The sequence below is a fragment of the Aythya marila genome, assembly GCF_965140915.1.
Source record: "Aythya marila genome assembly, chromosome: 1".
In the NCBI taxonomy this organism is placed as follows: domain Eukaryota; kingdom Metazoa; phylum Chordata; class Aves; order Anseriformes; family Anatidae; genus Aythya; species Aythya marila.
This window is the reverse complement of record NC_139042.1, coordinates 165,602,228-165,625,603: the sequence shown is the minus strand read 5'-3', so window position 1 is coordinate 165,625,603 and position 23,376 is coordinate 165,602,228. Positions and strand designations below refer to the sequence as shown.

The 23,376-nt window shown below is 38.7% G+C and overlaps 1 protein-coding gene across 3 annotated transcripts in view; it reads left to right on the top strand.

Moving 5' to 3' along the window:
- Nucleotides 1–15,088, top strand: part of SYT1 (synaptotagmin 1) — a 356,515-nt gene extending 341,427 nt beyond the window's left edge. For all 3 annotated transcript variants that reach the window (XM_082756418.1, XM_082756416.1, XM_082756417.1), the window contains exons 9-10: nt 9,117–9,250; nt 14,062–15,088. In XM_082756418.1, coding sequence (XP_082612544.1) covers nt 9,117–9,250; nt 14,062–14,268 — 341 coding nt within the window. In that variant the 3' untranslated portion in view covers nt 14,269–15,088. The remainder of the gene's footprint in view (nt 1–9,116; nt 9,251–14,061) is intronic.
- The last annotated feature ends 8,288 nt before the right edge of the window (nt 15,089–23,376 follow it).

The following is a 23,376-nucleotide window of genomic DNA, read 5'->3' as shown; positions in this document are numbered from 1 at the left end:
TATTTTCAGGTGTCTTTCCTCACCCTTGTCTCTGTCTGGCACAGTAATCTTCCACAAGATGGTCATTCCACGTACTTAAGCCTGGAAGCACAGAGAAACATCTACAGACAAATAGAAATTCTTGACTAACAAAAATTTGTAAATCCCCCTGGGCTTCTTTCAATCAAGTCTCCTAAAATGTTGATAGTCACACCATCATCCAGTGCACAGGCAAGAAGCTATTTGCAGCAAATACCCACAGGGACAGATATTTGATATGACAGAGGCCCGAAGATGATGATTGCACAGGCAAGGCAAGCGAAGGCACTCACATCAAAGAAGGGAGACCTGGCACCAGCCTTTGCTCCACTGCCTTATCAATAGTAGCACTCAAAATGTGATGTTCTTCTCATCAGAGCAGACTGAGAACCTGTTTCTTGTATCTTTTAGCCTCAGGATGTTGGAAACAGGCATTCAGATTCCTTTAGCCAACAGAGCGGTCTAAAGACCCTTAGTCAGCAATTAGCAGTTTGACCTCTTGGCTATCAGCAAAAGAGGGGTGGAGAGAAAAAGATGGTTGCTTTATTCTGTAAAACAAAATAGATAAAACCAGAAAAGACTAAGCTGGCACAGCAGGAGTAAAACATCGGAGACTTGAAAAAGTGAAGTGTAATACCTCTCCTGAGCACTTTTCCAGGCATGTTGAAGCAGCTTCCTACCCAGGTGCCTGGTCTGTCCAAATTCCATCCGTTCCACCTGACGCTCCTCACATGCTTACTTTTTGTTGTTGTTTTTGTGGATGCATTCCACCAGGCAGCACATGTCTCCGAGAGAGGTACTATACTTCTGTCCCCCCGCCCCAAATCTTGATACCCCTCTCTGGTTAGATAGGCAGCCCTGTACTGCAGGTCTTCCAGGTACTCACAAACAGTCCAGCTAGACGCACCATTATACACTTTGTTCCTTTTTCTTCTGCTGAAGCATCCTACGTGACCTGTTCTTTCTCATTGTTTTTGTTTTGTTTTCCATATTATGTGTTTCTGCTTCTCTCTTTCCCTCTTCTGTATGTCATTATTCCTCAGTGTGTGTTCCACCATCCTCCTCCCCAGTTCACTTCAGGACAGTACTCTGAATCTCTCTAAACCTCTGTGTATTATCTTCTTTCCATTATTTTCAGTACCACCAATTTAACAAATAGAAATGTAATTAATTTTCTCTCTATAGCATCAAAAGGCATTACATAAATTTAGACTCAGCAATTTGCTGGAATTCACTGCCTGAAATATTGCCAGTTTGCTTTGGTTTCTGTCTGAATTCCTGTACTGGACAGTTTGCCTGTATCAGCAACCCCAATTAATAACATTCCACATTTTGATGCTAACGCCTCCCTCATCTTGGTTGTCGCCATATTCTTTCCATCTGTATATTTTGTCATACGTAATGATACATATTATAACATTTTACATATTACAGTGTGCTTTTTTATTTGTTATTTATTCCCATTCCCCAGCATATTAAAATTTTATAATGCCATGCCATATTTCATAACTAAATTCAAGCTTCAAGAGCAGTCAGGCTCCCTTTTTGGTGCAAATACAGAAGAGTACGGTTTACTGCTTTGATGCTTGAAGTTTTCATATAATCACATTTCCGAAGTGTTGGGTTAAGTTGCTTGGCTTTTGCACCAGGGCATTATGTGTTTACACACAGACAAAACTTAAGGTGCATTTTCCCCTTGATTCAACCCACAGTGAGCTTTCTAAAAGTATTTGTTTTGCCTATGTGCAGCTATGTTGAAATGATCTGCTTGGATGCAAGAGAGACAGATCAACTGCCCTTGCTCTGGCAGTAAACTTAATCATAAGCTTATAAGCACTAATTTGTGCTGTTTTTAAATATGAGTTTTGGCTTCCTTTTTTTTTTTTTTTTTTTTTTTTCCCAGTTCTCTACTACTTTCCCCATCTGGTGTTCTAACATTTGTTGTTATATTCCAGTTGGAAGCACTAGGGGTGGAATTACAGATTCATCTGCTGGCTGAATAGCCCTAAGGCCACTGTGAATGTTTCTGTTTCTTCTGTCAGCTCTACGTGTTCTGCAATCTCAGTTTGGGATTCTCAGATGAGGGAATTGCTGGCTCCGCTGTCAGTTTTACAACACCTCCGCCCTCCCATTGCACTTTGGTTCTCTGAATTCAGCATTTCAATAACTTGATACTCACTTAACTGCACAACAGTGAAGAGTTGTTATTTTGAGACTGCTTTGCTACACTCACCATTTAACTTTTTTTGTTATTGTGGGGGGCTATTGTTAGTTCTTACAAATACTGACCCCCTTTCCCCCAGTGTAAATGGATTATTGGAATCCATCATTCTTTTGAGAATCCACCTACTGTTATTGAACATGTATTTGCAAATGTTTTCGTTTATAAATTATCTAGTCTTTGAGTTTCTTCTATTAAAGATGCTTATGTAAAAACTTAACTGAAATCATCTAACTGGACACATAATAGGAGCAAAAAAGGGTCCTGAGCATGTAAGTCTGCTGTATCTGGAGCAGTCCACGCATGGGGCACAGATAAATGTTAACACATGAATTCTGAGTCTTTTTAACTAAATTGTTTACAGATATCTGTGCCAACACTTTGTAGGCTGGTTGCAATTTCTTAACTTTTTTCATGGCCAGTATGGTACTGGATGATGTTGGGAAAATACCCCCGGCACCTGGTTGAATCCTTAGCCCACTTACTAAACTGATGTTAAAAAATGTTTTGCTGGGGTCAGAACTGGCACAGGTGCCACCACAAGAACCTGCAGCAAATACATTTGCTACCCACTTTTCCCATGTGCATTACTGGCTACAACTCAAGATCTGGCTGATAACATCAAGTAATCTATAGCCCAGTGGGGTTGTGGAAACTATGATGAAGTCCCAAGTGTCGCTAGCTGAGGACTGGATGCTGGATGCTAAGTAACAAATAAACTTTAAATAAAAATCAGCATTCCTGTTTTCAGGGAAATGTGGAGAAATAAATAAATAAATACATAAAACCTATATTTTATGCCAAGATAATTGCTCCTAATAAGAATATTTTTCAATATTTCCCTTGAGATGTCAGCTGCTGCTTAAAAATTCTGTCCCACTTTTCATGTGCACATTTGTGGAGGAAGGTAGAAGACCCACTAGCTTGCATCAATGAATATAAACCCTATATTTTATTCAATCTAGAAAGTACCCTAGCACTTGTACTCCTTCTTTGTAATTGTGCTTTATATTGTTTCTTCCTGAGATAACATATTTCCCCCCCAACCTGGCTTTCTTTCCCATTCTGCAGCATTCCATTCATCTGAAAAATATTGGATTAGACAATCGAGGCACAATATCACTCTAAACTCATTATTTCAGAGACTTTAATTATCCTCTCTCATCCATACATGAATAAGCAGGAGAAGAAAAAAGTTAAGGCAAATTATCCATGGCCTGAAAGCCACAGGCATCATGTGAATCATCCCTCTCCCAGGAGAGAAGGGTTTATAGGCCCGCAGAGGGAATAAGTCCCATGATCCTTGGGAAAAATCAGCAAATCTGTGGGAACTACCAAGCAAGTTTGTCCTGCTTTGCTCTGTTCTCGGAAGCCCTGATGCTTTCTGTACGTAGCACTGCTGTGGCAATCACAGCTGCTTTTCTCCAAAGGCAGGATAAAACACACGTACAGGTACTGCTGCCCCTTGTCAGTGTTCATCCCTGGCAGAGCTGCTATAGAAAATAGAGTTGCTTGCTGCATAAAATTGCTGTTCTCCTTGCTGCCTGTTGCCATAAGCCAAAAAGTAAATAAGAAAAGAAAAGAGAAATAAATAAATAAATAAATAAATAAATAAATAAATAAATAAATAAATAAATAAGGCTTTCAAGTGAGTTTGCACAGAATAGCTACAGGTTGTGGGTGCAGTACTGAGTCCAGCACCCCTCTTGCTCTGGTCAAAGGCACGAGCTTGGCGTTGCTCAGCTTTCTGCCCTGCTGCACTGCTGCAAGATGAGAGTGATTACAGCTCTTTAGCATGGAACTAACGATCCGCCCTGCATGTCAACTCTGCCCTAACCATGTGTTCAGAGCCATTTCTAAGGTTGCATTTCCAAATCCTATTTTCTTTACTTATTGGATCAATTTCCAAGCTCTTCAAGAATTCGTTTTGCTTCCTGAAAGGGAAACTCCACTATCTGCTGACACCTTTTCTCCAAATGTCAGTGATGTTTGCTTTGGCACGGGCTTGGCTTGCATTTTCTTCTGATAGGGAAAAAAATGTGCTAATTAGCACCCAGTTATCCTGAACATTTTCAAGGCAAAAATAAAGCTGAAGGCAATTCTGGCACTGTATTTCTCCTCAGTTTCTACATTGTATTTGAGAACATCTTCTTTTTACATTTGTGATATGAAACTTTACTCAGCTCTATCTATGACTAGTTTGTTCTGGCTCAGGTTTTTTTTCCTATTAATGATGTTAGGCTTCCTTGAGGCTTGTAGAGGGTTTTCTCTGATCCAGCTGTACAGAACTGTGTGGAATTTTTTCTCTTTAAACAGTTACTCTTCCCCAGCACACAGACTGGGGACTGTAATTGCACACCTAATCAAGTCCAATGTTTTCCCTGCAGCATTTTTCAAATTTGTCAACTTTCTAGTTGCTTGCTTTTCATATTTTTGTGAGATTACAGAAGCCTTACAAATATTTATCAAAGATCAGCACCATCCTTATGTTTGCATTCAGAATAAACCACTGTAGTAAAGCCATTCCAAGTTAAGTACTTTGTTGACATTTTTCTGCTGAAGATCCATACAAGTGGAAATTTGTATGCTGAATTCAGTGCTACCTAACTGGAAAATGATTTTTCATTAACTACTGATCCCTATAACATATTTTTCACCTTAAAACCCACTGATGGGCATTCTGAATTCCACTTTTTCCGTAGATATACTCATTAGCTGTAATTTTCTTCTTTTTTGATGTAGAATTTTATTCCAACTGCCAAGTTTGCTTCTTCTAAACCTCTAATAATTAAGAGCATCTTATCTACAACATAATAGTGGTGAAACAGTCATTATTTTAAGTGGATTCTAATTGTGTATATGGGCATCACAGCCCACATGAATCAAGATGTCTTTGCCTGATATGACATACTATTCCATTTATCCTTCAAATAACATATTGGCACCTTACTACAAACTTCAGGAAAACAAAGTATGTCAGATGGTCCCCCAGCGCTCTAAAAGCTGTTCAACTAGCCTCCCTTGAGATGTTGGTGTAAAATCTACAATGCACAAATAGTTATGAATTTTACAGCTTTTTTAGCACTCGTGGATAGACCATTAATGAGGGAATAAATAGCAGAATTTTATTTAATCACACACATTGGTTAACATGAATTATTAACATATGTGGTGCCCTGGATGCAATATCCCTTCTTTCAGGTAGATTGGTAATGTAATGTCTTGGGGATGTAATGTGGATCTAAACTCTTGTTTACTCAAAAGGAACAAAAATGTAGGAAAAAACAAAGTGATGCTTATGTCTCCTAACTTGAAATAACTGCAGTATAACTGTTTACATCAAAGTTTACAGGCTGACCTATATCAGTGGAGAGAAATAATATTCTGGGGTACAATCCATTTGACCAAAGACAGATATCTATTCTGGAATGACATAATTATCCAGAGCACATAAAGAGATTTATTTTTTTTAATTTTGATTGGGATTGGATGTAGACATTCACACATGGTCAAAAGAATTCTGCCTTTGTGTCCATGCTATGCACTCAGCATGCAAGTTATCATTGCTAGCCTGTAATATCAGTTCTGTCATCCTTATTGGTCTCACTTGTTCAATGAGACTATTTACATATTAAAGCATTATTCAGCACAAGTAACGGTGCCACAACTGAGGTTATGTTGCAAGTAGAGAGGTATTTCCATTTGCACTAAACCTTATCTCAGAAAAATTACTGGAGACTGGTGCTTTTCAGAGGTTCTGCTTTCTTTTGGTCATCCTCCCATGGTGGAACAGAACCTGTCTTTTTCAGAGGTTTGTTTGCCAAGTTGCAGGAAAGCCTGTGCTTAGATATCAGTTTGTCTATGTAGGTTACAAACAAATAGATAACTGGAAAGTTAATGGATTTAGGGCTAATGTGGTGAGGTATGGGAGGAGAGTGTAATTGAAGATAGTGCCGTGCTGGAAAGGAGTCAGATATTAGATGTAGAAGAATAAAGAGAGGAGAGAACTAGGTAAGACCAAGATACTTCAAGATACAGAAAGTAGATGTGCAATCTAATGTGGATAAACTCAGTTAAAATCTCCACTGGCCCTTTTGAATACTTGAGCTGGACACACCATTCTGATTTGCTCTGCTTTTGTGATGAGTATAGTTATTTAATACTTTCCCCTAAAACTAAAAAAGAAGGAACATAGTTTCAGTTAGGTGACCTTTTTAATTTTTATTTGTTTTGGCATGACAATTTCACCCTATGAAGAGAAAACCTGAAACTATTATATCACATGGAATGTACATGCATGGTATGTACCCTTCTGTACTCCATTTGGGACCTCTGCCACTGCACTATGAGGGCAACCTGGTACCACTTGAATCTTTCCCACTGAAAAACTGGCATTTGTCTGAGCCTAACTCAAATCCCTGGACAGACAAACATAAGGAACTGATTAGAAGATGAAAAAGAAACCACAAAACCTATCTTCTTTGCCTTCCTGTGGCCATGAGTTATCCAAGGTCAATTTTTGCTATAATAACAGCAGAAAGATAGAACATCTGTTAAAGTCAATAGAAGCAATCATTTAAAGTGAAGGTACATGTAGTCCCCAAATATTCACTTGCACTTCAATTCTAGGCTTAAAACGTTTCTTTCCAAAATATGCAATGTTTATCTAGATAGCAATGTATTTGTGTTGCTATATAAATCATTGCTATAGAGTTCCTTATAGGCATATGAATACTCATCAAATCTGTGTATATTTTCTGTGTACAAACACAGGTCAATAAATCACTTTCTTACATGGACTATATTTATTTTAATAGAATTCTTCATTTCTAATCCCCTGAATAATAATGTATTACTGAACTGTTTAGCCTCCCAGCCCAGCCTAGTTACTCAAATTATATTTTAATAGCATTATATCTCATTTCCATATCATAACATGCTACCACTGGCTCCTTGACTACTGAAATTTCTTACTATATATTAGTTATAACTAAAACATCATTTGTGCATGTCAAAACAATTGTGCACTCAGCACAGAGCCTCAGCAAAAGTAATCAGGTAGACGAGCTTTTCTCAAGAATCAGCTAATGTTGAAGGAATCCAGGTCTGCCAGCTTTCCACCTTCAAAACACGGTATGCCATGGTGTTGAACCCAGTATAAAAAAAAAAAAAAAAAAAAGAATTCTCTTGTCTTTTTGCTAGCATTTCTGCTGTTCACATTTCTGCTCTGCCTTTATTCATACATTGTGCAGTCAAAAGGAACCCTTGCAATTCCCTATGTAGCCTAGAGCATAAAACTACCCAGATTTAATTTGTATTTGAACTCGTGTCATTTGAGGGAGAAGGAATCTTAACCCTCTGTGATAGAGAGTTCACCACAAACACCGAGAAGCTATTTCAGCTGTATCGGAAGCCTCATTCTATTTCTAAGCTAGAATTTGTATAATTTCTTCTCACAGCCATCGGATCTTATTATACCCTTGTCAGCTGACTTGAAGAGTCCACTATCAAATTATACTCCCTTCAGAGGTACTGTAGACTGTGACCAAGTCACTGCAGTAACTTAACTGTCCTGAACTCCTCAGTCTTCCACAGTAAGGCACATTTCTAACAGCAGAATGCAATTACTCTCCTCAGATGCTCCAAGCATGAACTTCATTGAAGTATGGTTTGCTCATAGTGGTAATATTTAATTTCAGTATTCATTTGCGGTTCTTCTGTGCCCCATCCTTTTCTCAGGAGAAGCCCTTTCCTGTGATAGCTTGCATTCAGGCTCTCAGTATTTGCCACACTTGACTTGTGGGTTGATGGGTGTTTTGTACAGCTCCTACCAACTCACTAGAGGGATGGCTTGCCTCAATTCCATCACAGTTCAGCTGCCTAAAGACAAAGGGATGCCTACCCAAATTTTGATGACTGTACCATACAGGTTGTTGAAAATGATGAGCTTGAGACTCTTCAAACGGTGCTTTTTGGTAGGCTTGAACAAAAACACAAGCTCAGTGAAGGTATTGCTAATTAACACTGCCATGGAAGAACTGCTAGTTCATTCTCTAAATGGCTCTTGTAACAGATTAAAGACTGATAGCGCTGTTTTTTTAAGCAGGCAAAATTTCCATTGAAAGTATAACCACTGAGATATCACTTCACGGCAGTAACTTCAATGAGTTTTGCTTGTGTGAGGAATACCTGAATAGGTACTAAATCATTTCTGTTACTTAGCCACCAGAAGTCATACAAAATAACAATAGGATTTCAGTAGGGAGCAGCAAAACCGATTCATAATTTATGCTGATATGGCCTGAACCTTATTCTGGCTGCATGCAGCACTGAGATAGAGAAGTAGGCAAAGTGGGGCAAAGTCCCTTCCTGCCTCATGCCCTGGCCGTGTGCTCTGCGCAGCTCCCCGGGGAGCTCAGGACAGGAAAACCCACAAAATATCACAAGGGAGTGAGGGGAGGAGTAGCCAGCCCCTAGCCCCATGCATATCCTGCCTGTATTCGGCAATGCTCAGAGCTCCATGGGAAACCCTCCTCACAGCACTAAGGCCCATTGCCAAGATGTGTTGGCAGTTAGTAAATAATGTTTCAGTAAAAATGTTTCTAGGACAATTAATGAACTGCAGAACAAAGTTAGGTGGGAATTTACTCCTCCTTTGTACTGTTAAGCAGACAGTGCAATAAATATTTTGCACCTTTTCCATTGGGAACACTTTGCAATTGTACAGGAGTTTTTCTACAGTGGAAACGAAGGCTGTTAAATTGCAAACTGCTTGTTGCTTTTTTTTTTTATCAATTCTGGAATTTGTGGGATTAAAATCTGTAGAAAGTGCACTGAACTACCTTTCTTACCTCTACTTCTTCTCTTGATTACTTAGATCCCTATGTGAAAATCCATCTGATGCAGAATGGTAAGAGGCTGAAGAAGAAAAAGACCACAATTAAAAAGAATACTCTGAATCCCTACTACAATGAGTCTTTCAGCTTTGAAGTACCATTTGAGCAAATTCAGGTAATGTCAAACAGTGTTTTGTCTTCTCTCTGCATTTCATTTCTCAGCCCTTATAAATATTTAACAGGACTCGTGTTAATTATCACATGTGCATGCCTTCATTAGCACCTAGGTGCCAGCACTGTGCTACATTAGATGAGTGTGACTGCTTCAAGAGGGAAATGATAAAATGCACAGTACTTATGAAGCTTTGATTCATCAGTGAGAAATGGATAACTGACATTTTATGTTAACAGAAATGGATTTTGAAAAAAAAAAATCCACAGGGAGATAGAAAAAGAATGTGCCTGCAAAAAAAAAAAAAAAATGGGGATAGAAGAAAAGGCATGTAGAGTAATTTCCTCCAAATTATTTCAAACAATGCATCAATATCATTGACCATATTTGTGTTCCCTGCATTTTTAGGACCTGTTTGTTGAAAGCACTGTAGCATTGCTCTTTAGTAAAATGCATTTTGTAATCACTTTTTTTTTTTCCAGTTACCCACCAAAGTGGTTCCTACACCTCTTGGAAAATAGAGATTTGAGAATCTCATGGATCAGTTTGGTTCAGTCAGGTTCAGGGATCAGTCAGAATCTGGTTTCTTGTCAGCTCGGTGGAGCTCTAGTAGTTCTCTAGGTGCTGTTCCCAAGGATTTCAGTGGTTAAACCTAGGAGGCTCAGAAGCTAGCATGCTGAGCTGGAGGTTGCCTACACCAGCAGTGTCATCTTTCTTCAAGGACTCAGATAGCAACCTTTGAGCTACTGGAAGTCAAATCATCTCTTGCTCATGAGAGTGAGATTCAACTTTTTCTCAAGTTACCTAACATTTTTGCACAAGAGAGATGGTCTTCTTAGCCATCTCAGGAGACGTGTGGAAAACCTCACTGAGTTCAGCCCCCTCGCTAAATAAATTTAAACCTTGATCTTCAATGTCTTAAGCAAGTATTCTTGTCACCTGTGACTATGGCTTGTTTTGGGAGTGCAACACTCAGTATTTTTCATAAATAGCTAAGTATATGATTGACCACAGAGCATCAGTTTATCTGTTTGTTAGGTAGATCACTTGGAAAGGGCAAGATTGATCTCAGATCTGATCTCTGCAATGTAAGCCACATAATGGTAAGTTGGTACAGGCCAGCTCCATTTTTGTTAAGCCTTACCCACTAGTGTTAAGCTGTTTTTGTTCTTTTGCTCACTTGTTAGAGTGTTCATTGTCAGGAAAAGACGCAGTGGTTTAAATAACCTCAAAAGAGAAGAGAATTGCATGGTGGCATCCCACCCTCCCAGAGGGAACCTGGGACCATGCAGATGTTAAGCAAAATAACTTCTTTTCTGTATGGAGCTCAATATGGAAAGTCTACTCTGAGGGGCCCCCCAGGTTGAATGACAATAATTAAAACAGTCTTGGAATACATACTTTTGTGGGCTTTAAAATGAGTCTAGGTACAAGCTATGTACCTTGCTACACAAGGATTTAAATGGCATCAATGCCATTTAAATACCAACTGATGCCATTGTTGACGACAGCCAACAGACATTTACAGGGAAAACTGCAATGCAAATAGGGACATGCAGCCTCCTCTTGATTAGATGAAAGCCTGGTAAAGGTTTTAAGAATCTATATCTTGGGTTCTGATAGCAGTTGTACCGGAGAGAAGTCCAGCAGCTAGGGGCTACATTTCAACAAAAGCTGTGTGCTTGCCTTTTATTGACTTGGTACTGACAAAGGTAATAAAGCTAGACAAGATGAGGCACTGGGACTTGGATGCATGACTGTCCCTTTCAGGAGTTTCTTCATACCCCACAGCATGTACAGATGTCTATGGACTCTAGGAATCAAAAGTGAGAAATCCACTGGGGGCTAATTCCCGCTGATTTTAATGAAAGCTGGTCATTGTGCTTGTGAAAAATCTCATAACAAGCACTGAAGAGCCAGAGGCAAAAAAGATCAATCACATCGAGCCTCTCTGGAATGTCTTGATTTCTGAATAGGGACAGGACTGGGAAACCTGAATAGATACCTCCAAGTTATCATGATTACATGCCTCCAAGTTGGCATGATTACATTCCATGGGTACTTGGCCATTTTGTTTCTGATCCTGTCAGTTTTGTAAGGTGGACATAGACCTTTCATAAAGTGTTGTAGTTTAATTTTGCCACTTTTTTGATAAGTATATGAGAATAATTATGGCTATTTTCTTCAACATGTAGCCTCAATTTAAAATCTGTAATTATGGACTTCAATCATATATCAATGTATTTTGTAATTAGTTATAAAATAATATATTTACAAATGATTTCAATATAGTTACTGTAGTAATTTCATCATTAGAAAAACACATTTTAAATGCTATTTAGACTTAGTACAGTAAGAATTATTTTGGATAAGTCATGTAAAAGTCATTAAGAGACTTTCAGAGACATAAAATATAATGGTTATATAAGTTTTGTGATCATCAGAGAGCAAAGAGCTGATGGAGGGAAAGTAGCTGAATAGCAGCACATCTATGTAATTTAAAATGGGCCAAACAATTTAATAGCAAATGTGGCCTTTGACTCTTAAGTGAAATAAGTGTGTAAGAAAGTGGGATCTTGAAAGACAATATAAGAATACCACTGGGAAGTCAAACCCTGTTGTTACAGGGAGATCAAGCACGTGTTTTACCACTTTTGAGACAGACCACATCTGTAAGTAGCAAAGTCTACAGGCACTTTTACTCCAGAGAATGCCTAATCATGCCAAGGAAACTACTAATCCAAATGTGTATTAGCAGAGGTAGTGCTTTCTACTAGCACCTGTTGGTTTTTTGCAGTGCAGCTGTTCCTTTAATATAAAGTACAAAAGCACAGAGATGCTTACATTTCTCTGTAGGTTTAAATCAGAGACCATGAAGTGAAAATCATCCCAGCGTTAACCATCTGAGCTAGCTGCTCTTGCATCTTTATAGATCCAGAAGGAAAAAAAAAAAAAAAATGTGTCTTTTGTTTACAATGCTCACTGTTGCATTATGATTAACAACAACAACAACAACAAAATCCAATAGCAACTTGCTCCCAAGCTTCTAGGTACAGCAGGCAACTTTTTTTTTATGCTGTAAAATGATACTCGTGTCTACTTTTTATATCTGTGATTGTATCATGCATCTAAAACATAAATGTCCATTTGGGGAGGTACCATCAACATTAGAGTGAGTATATTGCAAACAGCAACACTGAAACATCATTTTGGCATCTAGAAATACTTGCTTCAGGATATTGTCATATATCATGAGTGCTCTGGGTAGAGAGAGTCTTGAGTTTGATGTACAGTTTTGTCATCAGCAACCATATAAATACTTTAGTGCCTGTTGGAGTCATTTCTTTCTCTGGATCAGAGAACTGCAGAATCTTGTAAGTGAATGGACTCCATAAAATAGACATGAGTCTGGTCTTCCAGATATGCTTAAGCGTCAGTTATTTTTAAAAGATAAATCCAATTACAAACAAAAAAAAATTAATCATGCTAGTAAGAAATCTAGATTGTACTCATATTTAAATTAAAAAAATTTATGATTGAGAATAAAAGATTTTTCTGGAAGAAATGTGTTTCTGTGCATTTCTTCCTCCAGTTCAGAAAGCTCACATTGGCATAAGGAGCTGTGTGTTTATCATGGGATGATAAAGAAGTCAGGAAAAGAATTGTATGTACATCTTTAAAAGAAAGTCCCCGAGGAGAAGCATTTATAGTTAAGTAAAATCAGCCCAAGGCTGTTTCTCGTTTTAGATGCTGTTGAAAAACACCACTCCACTGAAGGAGTAGTTGTTTGTGCTGCTTCGACAAATATTAATGACCTGATGGAGAGGAATGCATGCGTGTGCACGCAAATGCATACGCAAATGCCTGGCTTGAACACCACCTCTCAATGTGCCCAGTCCAAGTGAACAAAAAATGGTCTCTGAGCTCTGACAGATGAGCTCCCGCAGATTTTGTGGGCAGTCTGACCCTGTTTGCCAGAGGTTACCATTCCTGCAGCAGAAGTGGCACCCCAGCACCCACCGGCTTCGCCGTAGGCCAGACTTTACTGTGCCTGGCAGCACCACTATGTCAGAGCCCTCAGACACAGCAGCTTGTCCTTCTTTCCAGCTCCCCTGAGTAAACAGCCTAATTTCCTGACTCCTTTTATAATGTATATAAATATATACTATACACAGTACATACGCATACTTATGATTGTGCATGCACACAAATATGTATTTATCTATATAGCAACTGTAAGGGCTATCTTTTGAATTTCCCTGAAAGCATGCTAGCACGCTAGATAGATGGTACACAATTGCTCTGAAGTATAAAAGCAAAAAAAACAAAACAAAACAAAACAAAACAAAACCAAAAAAAAAAAAAAAAACAACCAGAATATAGTACATAGAATATAGTAACTGCTAAGTTTAACTTACTTACTTAAACAATAATGATGTGTTAAATTGAGCTACTTTTGAATTAGCTTAGCTTAAGACTTTTAGCTCTACAGATTTCTAGCAGCCTGATTCCTCAATAACAACAGCTACAAAATCTATACATTGCTAATCTGTTAAAGGAGAAATGCAACCATGTGAAGCTCTGTGATGCAAGGGTGTGAATTTCAAGTTAATGTGGAGGTTATGAACCTAAATACATTTGGAAGGCTGACAAGAAGCAACGACAAGAGTTTGAATTTGCTTATGGCTGGGGGAACATGCACTTGCCCACTTCTCATCCATGGAGTCTCAATTGTTTGTGTCCATGCCGAGATTCATCCCTGCCTGCCTTCCCCTTCCTGTCATTCTCACTGGTCTTTCTCTGTCTCCTTGTAGAAAGTGCAAATTGTTGTGACTGTTTTGGACTATGACAAGATTGGCAAGAACGATGCCATCGGGAAAGTCTTTGTGGGCTACAACAGCACTGGAGCGGAGCTGCGGCATTGGTCAGACATGTTGGCCAACCCCAGGCGGCCCATTGCACAGTGGCACACCTTGCAGCCCGAGGAGGAGGTAGATGCCATGCTGGCAGTCAAGAAGTAAATTAAATTAAATTACATTAAATTATGAAGAAGAAGAAGCCTTTCTGCATTTGCCCACATAGTGCTCTTTAGCCAGTATCTGTAAATACCTCAGTAATATGGGTCCTTTCATTTCCAGCCATGTGTTCCTGACACAGATCAGTTGTACTTTTAAATTCCTGTTTTAATTTGCACAACTTTAAATGTAGAGAGCCTTCTAATGGCGCTTCATTTCACCACTGCCCCCCCAGATCTACTCTTCTTTTAAGCAATATGATGTGTAGATAGAGCATGACAGAAATTATTTATTGTATCACACAGTTGTATATATACACCAGTATGCTGAGAATTTATTTCTAGTTTGTGTATTTGTATGTTGTAAGCGTTTCCTAATCTGTGTATATCTAGATGTTTTTAATAAGATGTTCTATTTTAAATTATGTAAATTGACTGAGATATAGGAGAGCTGATACTATATTATAGGGTAACTATTGTATCGTCTGCATTCCAGAAAAAAAAATTCCAACTTGTAAGGCACTAGTAGTGTTACACTGACATCTTAAAGGACAACTTAAATCTGAGCTTTCAACTGGACCATTCTAATAACACGCTATGCGTAATCTTGGAGGGGCACATCCAATTCGGTAGACCTTTCACAGGCAACTTAGCATGATCTGAGCAGCTCCATGGCTGACCTCAAGGAGATGTAGCCAGAAGCCAGGATATCATTTTTTTGTATATATTCCAAAGCAAACACATAACAGACTGAAATGGCTTTCAATTGAAAGTCAAGGAAGCAGTTCCATAGGAGGCAATGATTTCATCTAACATACAAAGTAAGAACATTGCAGAGGTTGTGCAGGGAGGGGGGGAAGGGAGGGGGGAGATGCAGCGGTCGTGAAATGCTGCTATGAAAACAAGAGTAGCTCTCCGCTATCACCTTTATACAAAATTTGCATACTGTGAATTCCATCCACAATTTCACATTATAATGAGTTTGCACATTAGACTTTGTAACAAAATATTTTATTATACTAACTCAGATTAGAAGGAATGCAGAATATTTTTTAGACACAGCCGTGTGAGTTTATTATACAAAATAGTTTCATGGTAAACAGACAGTATTGTAATCCCATCAGAAGATGACAAAATTTAGCCATAGTTCTAAATGCACTTCAAAGTAAGCCAAAAGAGAACAGCTAGTGACCTTTTATATACTATTTATACTTAAGTTTTAATTTGTCCTTTAAAAAATAAAAAGTGAAAACAAAGAACAAGTTCTAGAAAACTGAAGCAACCTCTTCTGTATACTAGATGCTCGTTTCAGGAGGAGTTTTTAAATGTTTTCAATGTTATTATGTAGTAAATGGCACTATTATGAAGCTATTAGTCATTCCATAAGAGTCTTGAAAGACTGCTCTGTGTATCACTGTGACTGCCGTGTGTGCTTAGAAATGTAGTTTTCTCAGTGGATAGCAATCAATTTATTCCGTAGTGATATTGTAATAATACTGCCATTCCCTTCTACTGCACTGCCGAAGGAATGCATAGCACAAGCAGTTCTAGTTATTACGGACCAATTTAGAACTGGAGAGCTATGCAGGGGACAAGGAGGCTATATTGAATGGGTTGACCACGCAGCATTTTGTCAAGCCCTGTGCAATATTCCACATTTCCAACCTCCTTCTCCCTCGCCCCCTGCCGCTTTACTGTAGATAATCATCTTACAGCTAGCCAGCATGTCATCTCAGCTTGTACCATCTCATCAAGTCAGTTAGGGCATCACTTCTATCTCATGTACCGTCCTTTGAGGCCTCTTGCTTATCTTTCCAAGCTGTGAATATATTTATAATGCTTTGAGAAGTTCATTATTTTCAGCCATGCAAACTACCCCAGAAATGCGGAAATGCTATACCTTTTGGAGGGAGGCATGAGACATTAATCAGTGATGTTCTTCTCAATAGTATCTAAAAGAAAATATTGTAAAAAAAAGAAAAAGAAAAAAAAAAAAAAAAAAAAAAAAGAATGTAATCAGGGAACTGTGTGCTGAAAACGAAATTCTTCACCCTCCCTCAAGCTCTGCTTCTGAGAGAGGTGTGACAGTCTGAGAGGTCAGTGCAGTGACAGCCAAGCTCCAACATTTTCAGTGCATGTGGAGGGCAAGAGAAGCAGCAAAGAAGTGGGAGGAGACTAAAAATCTGGATCTCTCCCCACCTCCAAAAGTAAGAATAGCAAGACCTATTTTCTTTCTTTTTTACATGAAACATGGAAAAAACACAAGTGAGACATTTTCTGATAGAAACAGGCGCATACATGCAAAGCATCAAGCTGGAATACTTAAAAATCTTGATCTTGAGGACCAAACCCTACCAAAGAGGAGAACTAGACAGTCAGCTTTCCAGTGTAACAGCAGATACTCAGCTTCATGGTCTTCAGCTTTCAGTTGTTCATTCAGGATAGCTGCAGGTTCAAACTGCCAGAACTGATTCATTGTGTTAAGGTATTCTTAATGCTTTCTCTTCCTACACTGCCAGACTGAATGTCACCATAGAATTGGTTTGTAAGGTACTATGATTCTCAGAGACTGAACCTGCTATATGACCAAGATGACATTTTCATCCTCAAAGAAGCCACATGTACCTTTCTGACAAAGCTGTGTGAAGTATTAGAATCTGATGCTGTAGAAAGATCCTAGTTGCCTTTGTGTATATTTACTGCCTGCTTGAGTGTTTCTCTGTGTGGGTTTTCTCTGTATCTTGTAGAAATGTTTGGGGTGTTTTATCCTGCCATATCGCTCGTGGCCCGCGAGCTGACAACTTTAGCCGTATTTTACCTTCATTTTTGATGAGGTGGTTTATATTTTGTTTCACTTTGTGTAGTGACTTCCCACAGTAGAGTTTTCCAATTGTCGTTAAAATAACATACATATTACACAGATATTCAATAAAAATGTTTTATTTCCTGTTGATGTTTCAGTGTTTCTCTTTTGATCTAAAATTTTAGAAAAGACATTTCACTCTTGGACCTTAGCACAATCATAAACTTGGAAGTATCACAAGTGCAGTGGCACAGCGCCTTTAGAGGGGCTGTGAAAACTGCTTTCCACTGCAATGGCCCAGCCAGCAGTTCTCCAGGAGGTGAATTCTCTGTCTCTATTGTAAATGAAAGACTACTACCCTGTTTTCCCAAGAAGTCTGATTATTTGTAACCAAAAACATCATTTCCTATCAAAACATAGATCACCTTCTATGCCGTGACCAGAACACCAAGTAGTTATCTCTGCAGTAAGTACTCCTCCAGCCAGTTGTGATTAGAGAGTTGTTTGTTTGGAGAGAGATGGTATGTTTTAACTTACATCCAAGAGCTACTTCTAATGCTGACCTTAAAGTCATGTCTCTTGTAGAGTAAAGATCAGTAAATAAGAGATAAAAAAATTACATGGGAAAAAAAAAAAAAAAAAAGATATGTGAAGAAGTGAATCCACAGATGAAAAATGATTGAAAAGCACTGTGGTATAAAACAACTGAAGTTCCTGAGCCTACCAAGAGAAACAGTTCAAAAACAAACAAAAAATCTGTAGCTCTGTTTGTTTTATGTAACATGCAACATTTTTCACAGCAATCATCTCTACCTTTGCCTTTTCCTCTACCTCAGAAGAAGTATTATCATTCCTGTCAGGAACCACACTGTGGTAATTACTGATATGCATCATTTTAACCATACTTCATCTGCCATTGCCTGCATGAGGCCTTACTAAGAGCTGGAGCACATTGCAGGCATTTTCATAGTTGACCTTTTTCCCTATTCCCACTGCTCAGAAATTGTTCTTTTCTCCCAGATGTTTGTTTGTTTGTTTTTCAGTCTAGGGTCAATGAGCACCAGACAGACCCATGCCACTTCAGTTGTCAGCAAGTGAGAGCAGGCTGACGTCTTCTGGTGGGCCTGGTGGGTTCGCCAGTGTTACTCTTCCAGATTGTCAATGGTTGGGGTCATCGTCTGTGGCTTGTCTGCATGAGACGCTGCCTGTTGGTCTACAGGAGCTGAGATAATGCTCTTATAGTTCAGTGCAGTTCTCCAGAGATACAGGCAGGTACCACGTTATGAAGGTATGAGATGCTGCTGCTCCTTTCCTCGACATCTAAGCTGTTGCATCCTCAGACCAAGCATGTGCTTACCTAAGAGCATCACTTTGCTTAAGAGCAGACTGAAATCTATAAAAGTCGATAAAAATACTTTTGATCCAGGCTCTATATCTAACACACATTTTGGCTGATCTTGAGAATACCAAAACACTTTGTCAATCAAAAGCAGTTCTTCCAACAGGGCTAATCAGTTAAAGCCAGTTATTACAACTAATGTAAGGAAAAATGCTTCATATAATAGCTGTTATACTAAGTGAGAAAAGCAGCAAAAATTACCAATTTTATTCAGCTCATTTAACCCCTAATCAACTGTCAAGAAAAACATTCTTCCCAACTGACAGATTGTTACCAAAGCAAAGGATCTACATCTCTCGATCTCTTTTCACATCATGAGTCAATGAAAGTTAATTGCCTGTTAGTTATGCAAAGCAAGAATTAGAACATTATATTTTCTGATTAAACTAACAGTCAATTCCCTTATTTATTTATGCATTAGCATTTTCACTCCAGGATTCCAGTTCAGTTTCTTCTATACATACTGTCCTGCCTTTCAGAACATACAAAGAATCATCGAATCATTGAGGCGGAAAAGACCTCCAAGATCACCTGGTCCAACTATCACCCTACCACCAATGTCACCCACTAAACCATGACCCTAAGCACCACGTCCAACCTTTCCTTAAACACTCCCAGGGATGGTGACTCCACCACTTCCCTGGGCAACCCATTCCAATGGTTGACCACTCTTTCTGAGAAGAAATGTCTCCTCATTTCCAAGCTGAACCTCCACTGGTGCAACTTGAAACCATTCCCTCTAGTCCTATCACTAGTTATCTGCGAGAAGAGACATCTACCACAGTCATGTCCAGCCCCTATTTTCAGTGTCAGTTCAGACACTGTTGTTCATCCAGGTGTTAAAGAAAGCATGGAAAAGGCTTTTTCTATATATACCAAAAGGACTTTTACCCAGTCCTAGTTGCGTTTACCTTATATGCAGTAAGTCTTTCTATGCTCAATAAAGAAAATACTTCTAATATTGCACCAAAAAGTAGTATTTGAAAAGCTAGTCCAGAGAAGAATTTAACTTTCTGTGGTACCTTGTGAATGATACCTACAGCAGTATTTTCAGACACAAGAGCCACACTGAGAGGTTTATTTCAAGGTTTTACTGCATTCAACATAAAAAAGAAAGTTCTGTAAAGAGAATGACCTAGACATCCTTAATGGAGGTTATGAAGAGGCCAAATAAGCTGAGGAAATGAAGACAGTTCTTCAGACTTTTGGGGTGAAGGAGGGGGCAGGTCTTTTTGTCCTAGACATGCACTGTACCAAGGTTCTTAACAATCATTTAGAAAAAAATAAAAAATAAAATACTTCATCTTTTGACAGAATCAGACTCACCAGTTTGATGGCTGACATTTAATTTCCGTCAACCATTTCATATCTTTGTATACTCTTTTATTACTTACAACAAGGAAAGCTCTGTAGGCAATGCACTGATGTTATACACCAAACACAGCCAACATCAGTTTTTCTCAAAAATAGAAGACTGGTGCACAAGAGCAGCAAAATATTCTCTGATCTACTGCTATTCATGATTATCCCACAATCCGGTAAAAATGTCCCAAATTTTGTTTGTATTGTCCCAGAGTCCAGGGACAGTTCTCCCCTTGTACTTAATTGTATTTGTACCTTAGAATATTTCATGACTCTTCCTAAGAAGCAGAAGCACCCACTAAAAGGTTGTTCCAAAACACTGACACGAATCTGTCATTGAAGAATTCCAGGTTGGGCTTAGGCTATATTTGTCTTCTCCCTTGGACCATTTATCACAAGGAGGAGGATCACTGGCTGTAAATCCTGATTGAAAGCCTGGCAGGCTGTAGCCTGGAATGTAATGCTGAAGTCAATTCTCTTGTGCTTAGTCAGAAACACTATCATCCACTCATTCCAGTGGACTCTGAGGCTCAGTAGCTTGCATCCTGCACAAGATGTACTTTTTCTTCATGAAACTAGCCATATTATTAAACTTATTTTTGAGATATTTTCTGTGACATTCACAGAGTCAAATGGCTTTTGTATATTTTCTTTCTTTTGTGTGAAAGGTTGCCTCTAGTGTTTAACTCAGTTAAGAATTTTTAAGCCACCTCTTCAAAGTTAATAACAAGAGGCTAAATTGGTTAATTGGCAAGTGAATAAATATTCATTGTAGCTACAGATTTCTATGATAATAGAAGTAGAGAAAAAGCATCTAGCTGCAAATTCATATCAGAGCAAAGATGATTCTTCATTAGGCTTCATACTGCCTTGTGTTTTAGAGTTCCAAGTCTCCAGAATAAAATGCTGAGAAGATTCAGGTTACCATTGCTGTTTTGCTCCGTGTTTCAAAAAGGTTTTTTTCCCCACACAAAGAATGACATGTCTCACTCCAGTCCAGTGATAAGAATTGTTTAATGCTCTCATTCCTTGGAATTAACACAAATAGCTGCCTGAAAGGTTTGAGCACCATGACCATAATTAAATCTGCAGTAATTAGTAATGCAACAATGGCAAGCAAGAAAAGTAAGCAAGCTTCTGCAGCTGACATTTTAAGCACAGATTACACAGGGGAATAAATGCAAAAAAGGCAGGAAGAAAAAGAAATCACTTGCAGATCAGGGGACCATATTGTTGTCTCTTGCCATTCTCCATTTCATTGTTATGTCAAAGCTACAAGATATTTTCTAACTAAAATCCTGATCCCATGTTTGCTCCCCTTCGTGTTGTATTTACTGTGTTCCCTCACCCCGATGAGCACAAACTCCTCTATTGTTGATTCTTCTCTTGGTTTCCTTCTCATGTTCTACCTCTGTTTAGCCAACTTTCTTTTCTAAAGTTTATTAAACCACTCTGTTGCAACTGGCACCTAACCATCTTTTAGAAACATGGGTTGAGGAAAAAACACTGAGTTGCAAAAGCCTTTGCAACCAGTTGACACATGCTTCAGAGTAGAAAGTACAAAGATGCTACAATCATTTCCCACAGTACCTTCCTGTACATGTGCAGTTTAAAGTATACTTTCTTCATGGTCTTATTATATATCTTATTAGCAATGATGAGTCATACGAGCACTTCAAAGAAGTGCAGTGGCACTTTTGATGGAGAAGAAATGTGATGGACGGGGCGATACTGAGGGCTTTTTTTTTTTCCTGCCCTGCACCAGAATCTCAGTTCCCACCAAGACTTTCATCATCTCAAGTACCTTCATCAAATCTCTTGTAACCCTTTCCCCAAGAGAGAGCAAACTGTGTCTGCCTAGCACCATAACGCAAGCACATTTCATTATAACCAAGGTAGCCGAACAATCAATACGAACTGCACGTTAGCCTCAGCCTGTCTCCTCCCAGCCTCGTTTGAAGATGGCAGCACAAATACTTCACTCTGATCACATACTAGGAGGACTATCTCCACTCTTGAGTCAGCTTAAGCAGCTTTGACTTACTTTCTTCTTTTAAGGCATTTCAAGGGGAACAAACTTTTGGTCACACCACTATCCCATATCCACTTCCAGTTTTCACATAAAGGAAAATTTACACGATACAGACATCACACACAATGCCAATACATTTAAAATAAAAGTAAACCACACTGGAATCTAGATTTTAAAATGTGTTGATAGAATTAGCAAGTTAAACAGGAACTCCGTCATTTTCCTGCTAGCCAGGCTATCTGTTTTACAGTATCTTTACTTTCTTTCATATGTGTGTGCATTAGTTATCTCGTAGTTGACAGCTCCATAAATCCTCTCACACTCTTGATATGTTCAAGGATAGATGAGGAGCTCCTTCATGACAGAATATTTCATGTCCCTACAAAATTACACAGCATGTTCCTTGACTAACAGCTGTTAAATACAAATATGCACTGGCACACTGCATTCCTCAGCACCTCTAAAACAGTAGGTTTCCTCCACACGTAAGCAGCAACAGACTGCTCCCTGCTGAGTATATAGAAGGCATGTACAACATTTTCCCACTTCATTTACACTCACTTTGTTGCCATATTTGACTTCTTTCCTATGATGTGCACCATGCAGAATTCTGGTCCACAATTTGGGTACCTGGGCATTCCTATACTACTAATGCTAGCTATATAAACTTCAAAGCCAAAGCAAAAGTCTTAAAGACCCAATGCTTTTAACTTTGTAGGTCTGAAATTACCACGGACATAATCTACTAAACAAGCATCTTATTTTTTGTCAAATCATCTTAATCAAAAGTCTTCTGGATTTTCATTATCCTTCAAGATTGTTGCACCAAAAGAGAGAAAAAAAAAAAGAAAAAAAAAAAAAGGAGGAAATAAAATAAAAAAAAAAAAAGAGAGAGAGAGAGAGAGATTAATGTCAGTTCCTGATCCGTTAACAATGTGTTTCCATAGTGTAGAACAGCCACTTACTGTGACATGGTTTTGTAGAGATAGATCTGTTTTCAAAATCCTGCAAGAATTGTACCCTTTTCATCTGAATTACTTAGCAGAACATATGAAAATATTTGATCCCATTAATAATCTAAAACAGTTATCCATGGAATACATTTGGTCTTATTAGCAGCAACATGGTCTTCTTTGACAGGCAATATAATTCAACACATGCCTCATAACACAGCCACAGAGTACTCATCAAGAAAAAAAGAATCCAAACACTTTGGAAATTACTGATCTGGATATTACCATGAAATAACCAATTCCTTACACATGGCTTCTGGAAACTGTCTGGAGAATACAGTCCAATATTAGGCCTAAAAGAAACCAAGGACTTTGTACAGAGCAGCAAGCAAGCTCTTTGCTTACTTAGTATGTGCAGGTAGGCAGGCAGGCAGTTTCCCTGTGTTTTGTAAGTAGAGTGGATGCAGCAAAGACCTAAATTCAGGTCTTCCTCTCCGCTAGAACTGGGTGAATCCAGGAAGATAAAGCTGAGGGGCAGTTAAGGACTTCAGCTTGAGCAGAACTGG